The 5,295-nt window shown below is 36.8% G+C and overlaps 1 protein-coding gene and 1 long non-coding RNA gene across 5 annotated transcripts in view; one reads left to right on the forward strand and one right to left on the reverse strand.

Annotated features, from left to right (window-relative positions):
- Positions 1-1,283: 1,283 nt before the first annotated feature.
- The window catches only part of LOC107599461 (cold-inducible RNA-binding protein-like), a 21,190-nt gene continuing 17,178 nt past the window's right edge, over positions 1,284-5,295 (reverse strand). For 2 of the 4 annotated variants that reach the window (XM_016291055.1, XM_016291054.1), the window contains exons 6-8: positions 4,413-4,632; positions 4,250-4,308; positions 3,772-3,900 (exon numbers count right to left, since the gene is read on the reverse strand). In XM_016291055.1, the coding sequence (XP_016146541.1) occupies positions 3,890-3,900; positions 4,250-4,308; positions 4,413-4,632 (290 nt within the window). In that variant the 3' untranslated portion in view covers positions 3,772-3,889. Of the gene's footprint in view, positions 1,494-1,729; positions 1,816-3,771; positions 3,901-4,236; positions 4,316-4,412; positions 4,633-5,295 lie in introns of those variants that run through there. The other 2 variants (XR_001610670.1, XM_016291056.1) reach the window with 2 other exon arrangements.
- On the forward strand, positions 2,025-3,910 carry LOC107599462 (uncharacterized). Its single transcript, XR_001610671.1, has 2 exons — positions 2,025-3,549; positions 3,820-3,910. It is a non-coding gene; the product is annotated as an uncharacterized lncRNA (long non-coding RNA).

Consider the following 5,295-nt stretch of genomic DNA (forward strand, 5'->3'; position numbering starts at 1 on the left):
AGGCAGACGAACATGTGTTAGACGCAGACGTCCCGTTCAGTGAGACGAGAGTGCATGTTGCAAGGTCATATTAAAGACTCCGTCCGAACCCCATATTCCCCCCTACCCGTCTATATCACTTAGCGGTTGTAATTACATCAGCAGATTCGGCACATTCGCAATAGAAAAGCGGCGCTTTCACGTTATGGTATTACAACCCTGAAATTACAAACAAAAAGCACACATTCTGAGACATGAACTGAAATTAATTGTGAATTTTATTAACATTAAACCGTCCTCACATTTTCACCTCAAAATTATGGGGAAGCTGTTCCTCCCCTGCTGCTCACACTACATTTTTTGGAAGGTAATGGTACTTTTACGCGAGTATATTTTTTTCAGTACTCTTTCCACCACTGAATGTTACCAATTGAAGCAAGAACTTCGCATCTTCTCTTTCAGCTCAAAACTCAAACTTTGAACATTGTGGGTACTATCACTTTGTCAAATCCTGAGAATGAAGAAATACCATGAGTCTCCATCAAATGTGCTTAAAGAAGCAAACGTGACTCTGATAGACTCTGAAAACTGTGGCACTGCTGACGCTCCTCACATCTCCCTCTACCTGCCATGGATTCAGAGCATAATGAGGTCACCTACAACACCAGAAATGATAGATCAAGTCTCCACGCCAAGAAGATTTTTTCCAACTCCCAATACCGAAACCCAAACTCCATCAGCAGTGTTTTGTCCGTTACCTGAAACCTGATTACACTATTGTCTAGAACCTAAAATTTGTGTTTTACTTCATTTAGTTTAGTACCCAAGTCTATTTTAAGTCTATCAGCCAAAAAGTTCAGAGGAAGCCAGAGAAGAGCACAAAGCAGACAGCGCAGAAATTAACGGTTTATTGAATCTATGGTGCTCATGTTTCAATGCTAACTTTGTTATATCACAAGAAATAGCAATGGAACATTACTCTCATCATCCAATGACATTTCCCTTTCTCGTAAAGACAAATATCCCTTAAAACCAATCAATAATTAGATTAAACGGCAATGGAAAAATAAAACTACTGATCAATGAATGAATCTGTTAAATGTTTAAAATTGTCATGATCAAATGCCATAAACTATTCCAAAACGTTATTTTTAAAATGTATATTAAAAAGAAAAAAAGTCACCCTTTCACTCGAGCATTTCCTTTCCTGTGGCTTTTGTACAGTAGCTGGCCACCACTGCCACCTTGTGGTAAATGTACTGCACAGAAATGCACAAAAACCCATGCCAATAAACGCAAAGTACTTAAAACGGGTGTAAAACAAACTTTATTGAATGGATTGGTCATTCTCAAGGCTTTAAAGGGATCACCTTTCTACCGAATCACTGCTTTCAGCAAAATACAGCAAACTTTAGAGTTGCAAGATTGATTTTTCATCTTCTGCAAGTGTTGACACGTTCTGCTTTCTTTTGGGAGAGATGGGCTCATCTGCAGAGCAGGGATTTCCATGAGCTCTGAAAAAGTAAAGCAACTTAAAAAGTTCTTGTCAGGGAGAGAGAGAGAGAGGGGGGAGGAAAAAAACCCCCACATGCATCTTAAGAAACTAGCAAATTAATGCTAATCAAACAGCTAAATAAAAAGTCTAATACCACAAATATTGTTTGAAGAAATCAATCTTCAACAGAACACCAGACCATTACCCACATCAAAATAAGTTGATTTATTTAGTTATTGACAAGCAAATGCATACCTCTAATCTTTGCCATGAAAGAATTCATTTCATCAAAGGTCAGCTTGCTCCTCTAAATTTTCAAATGCAACAAGTCCAGTGTCAGTCTGAAAAATAAAAACTTGTTTTACTATACAGAAGAGAATCAAAAAACAAATCATGCATTTTTAAAAAAAAAAGCTTACAAAAAGACGCTACACAAACACTGACTAAACAAGTGCAAGAAATTGGTACAAATTGTTTAGAAACAAAAAGGGCCAAACATTTTTAGTGAATCACTCAAGACGATGTGGTGACGCAAAGGCTAAAAAAAAAAAAAAAAAAAAACAACCTTTAAAATGGGCAAATAAACATTAGCAGTCAGAACAGGGACTTAAAATCTCTAATTTCAAGGGCCACATGAGGTACTTTCCACCAAACACGAGCGCACTATATATATATATATAAAAAAAAAGTGATCATGCAGTTTTTTTTTTTTGTTTTTTTTTAAACAGGGAACAGGAAGTGTTTCTTAGGTTGTGGAACAGGACTGAACAGATTCTGGAGATATAGTCACTGGTCGAGGCAACATTCGAAGAAAACATGGACAATGAGAACGGTTGTAGAATGCGTACAGGAGAGCAAAAGGTTTTACCTCACATTACAGGCCTATCTCCACAATTGACCTAGTCAAGAGAGCAGCTTTCATCTCAGGATTCTTGAGTCGGAAGGCACAACACTTCATTCTCCAAGGACATTGATGATTTCCGTAATTGCTAGCAGAGAACTCTTGGATCCAATGAAGCATTACACAGAACCATTGCTTGCCATATCATCTTTGTTTATCTAATACTAAGTTTTATTTGCCTAATGAAAAATATTTAAGATTCCAAATGCTAAATCCCCAGCTAGCCACTCCAAGACATTCATCTGGTTTATATTGAGCTTTTTAAATATCGAATGCAAACGAAAGAGCATTTTCCAACCATTTTTAATGGGCTTCATGAAGCCAGATTAATACAAAAAGAAAAAAGGGATTCGGAGGTGTTGATATACAGAACAGAGCACATTTCTTTCCAAGGAGGAACAGATTCTTGACATTTAAGAGGATAAGTTCAGTCCACAGTAGAGCATACTTTAAAAAGTAAATTTAGACTGCACAAAGAGTAAAGTACCCTGGGCCATCACTCCTAATGTGAGGTGGAATGACCCAATTCAGTGGTTTACTCTTTGGATAATGAATATTTACAAATCTTTAGCAATATCAAGGAGGTTTGCCGGAGTCAACTCCAATGCAACATGCCTGCCTTGCTTCACTAAAGGAATGCATCACAAAATGGAGGTGGCAAAGAGCCATAAAGAACACATCACAGCTTATCAAGCTTCTATTGGAGGATCAGATTAGAATATTTTCTTGTGGCGAAACTGCCATTTTAAAATAGTTTAAATGCAAATGCCCACCTAAGCACTTTCAATGAGCCGATATTAAGAAATTGGTCAAAAAAATCTTTGAGGAAATTGGTTTTAGAAGCTATCAGGCTGTGTTGGACAGGTTAATTTTCACGCATGGTTTCAGAGACAGTTTCTTAAACACATACTAAAAAAAAACACAAAAAAAACAACAAAAGGGCAATTTCAAACCTCTGTGAGCATCTATAACACAATCGCAAGATAAAAATGGCAGATACAGGTAGCCTCACAGAACTTGAAACTCTTACAGTAACTGAATGCTCATGGACATTAGGCAGCTCCTCAATGAGAGGAACATGCTGTGGATACTTGACACGGTAAAAAAAGGAGTCTGTCTTTAATAGAACATTTGAACCAGAACACAAAACGTAAAGAAAATAAAAATAAAAAAAGTCTTCCAAGCAACAAAAAAAAACAACAACAAAAGGGCAATTTCAAACCTCTGTGAGCATCTATAACACAATCGCAAGATAAAAATGGCAGATACAGGTAGCCTCACAGAACTTGAAACTCTTACAGTAACTGAATGCTCATGGACATTAGGCAGCTCCTCAATGAGAGGAACATGCTGTGGATACTTGACACGGTAAAAAAAGGAGTCTGTCTTTAATAGAACATTTGAACCAGAACACAAAACGTAAAGAAAATAAAAATAAAAAAAGTCTTCCAAGAGCGCATCTTTTTAAATACAGCCAGCGAAGCGATGATCTTGCAATCAGGATTTTTTTTTTTTTACTGTGAAGCTGAGGACAAGAAGTAGGCAAAAGTGTAAAGGCACTGGAGCATTGTGAACATCCTTTCCAAACAGTGAACTGACACCAAGATATGATTCTTTTCGAACAAGGTCTTATTGACTATTCTGATCAAGTGCACAAAACCTACTTTAGTCGCTAATTTTGTAAAATGTCTTTGGACTGTGGTCAGCAATTCCAAGATAAAGGCAACCAGGTAGACTGAACTCAAAAGATTGAAAATGGCAGTTTTGTCTCTCTGCTTAGGTCTAGACATTATTCTAAAGACAAAACAAGTGGACTGAGATCTACTGTTGCAATGGTGTAGAAAAATTTGTAATTCTGAACAATCAATACATACCGTAGCTGTCATAGCTGTCTCTGTAGGATCCGCCAGAACGGTCATATCCCCCCTGACTCCTAAAACCAAAAGTAATATTTGCCATATTTAAAGTGTTCACGGTAACAATAACCATAAAATTATTCCTTGGGCACAATCTCTCCTTTTGTAAAAGATCCCTCACCTATTATCCCTGTATCCACCGCCGCTGCCACCGGAGTACCCACCACTCCTGTTGGAATATCCACCACCACCACCACCACCCCCGCTGTAGGATCGGTCACCTCCACCATAGCTTCTCTCTCCTCCGCCATAGCCTCTATCGCCACCACCGTAGGATCGGTCACCTCCGCCATAGCCCCTATCGCCACCAAAACTCCTGTCACCACCGTATCCTCCTCCACCTGTGGGAAGAATTTAAAAAAAAAATTTAAAAAAAAAAGGTTACGCACAGATGAAATGACTAACTCATGCAAGATATTCAAGATGCAACAATTCAGGTGGGCTACCAGATTGGTCATGGTAATTACAAGCCACCAAGACTACTTCAAATGCAGTCAACTACAGCCAAATGCAGAAACCAGTGTTTCCCCTAGGTTTAAGGCTTATTTTGGGGGAGGGGGGGTTTGGGAATAAAAATATTAATATGCTAGTAGATCGAAAAGGACTCCTTTTTAATGGTTAAATTACATTTTATTAATCAAAAAACATGTCAAATTAATTAAAATGTTAAATTAATTTTCATGAATTTATTAAAAGATTAAGTATTACATGTTTAGGGCCCTACAGAATGTTTTATTTTTCCAACTTGTTTTATTGTAACCAAATTCTGTTTTATCATGTCTAATTAATTGAAAGCATAAAACAAGTTTCATTTATTCTTACAATAGCCTTATGATTATTTGCTCAGAGATTCTGTGTTGTGTATTTACATTGTTTTAAGGCATAGAACATTAATTTAATCTTTTAAGTAATAAATTAAACATTTTATTTTTTGGAAAATAAAGGTAATTTAATATTACAATTAAAACATTGAAGAAATATTGTATGATTATTCCTTAAAAATA

The sequence above is a fragment of the Sinocyclocheilus grahami genome, unplaced genomic scaffold (assembly GCF_001515645.1).
Source record: "Sinocyclocheilus grahami isolate Dianchi unplaced genomic scaffold, SAMN03320097.WGS_v1.1 scaffold267.1, whole genome shotgun sequence".
In the NCBI taxonomy this organism is placed as follows: domain Eukaryota; kingdom Metazoa; phylum Chordata; class Actinopteri; order Cypriniformes; family Cyprinidae; genus Sinocyclocheilus; species Sinocyclocheilus grahami.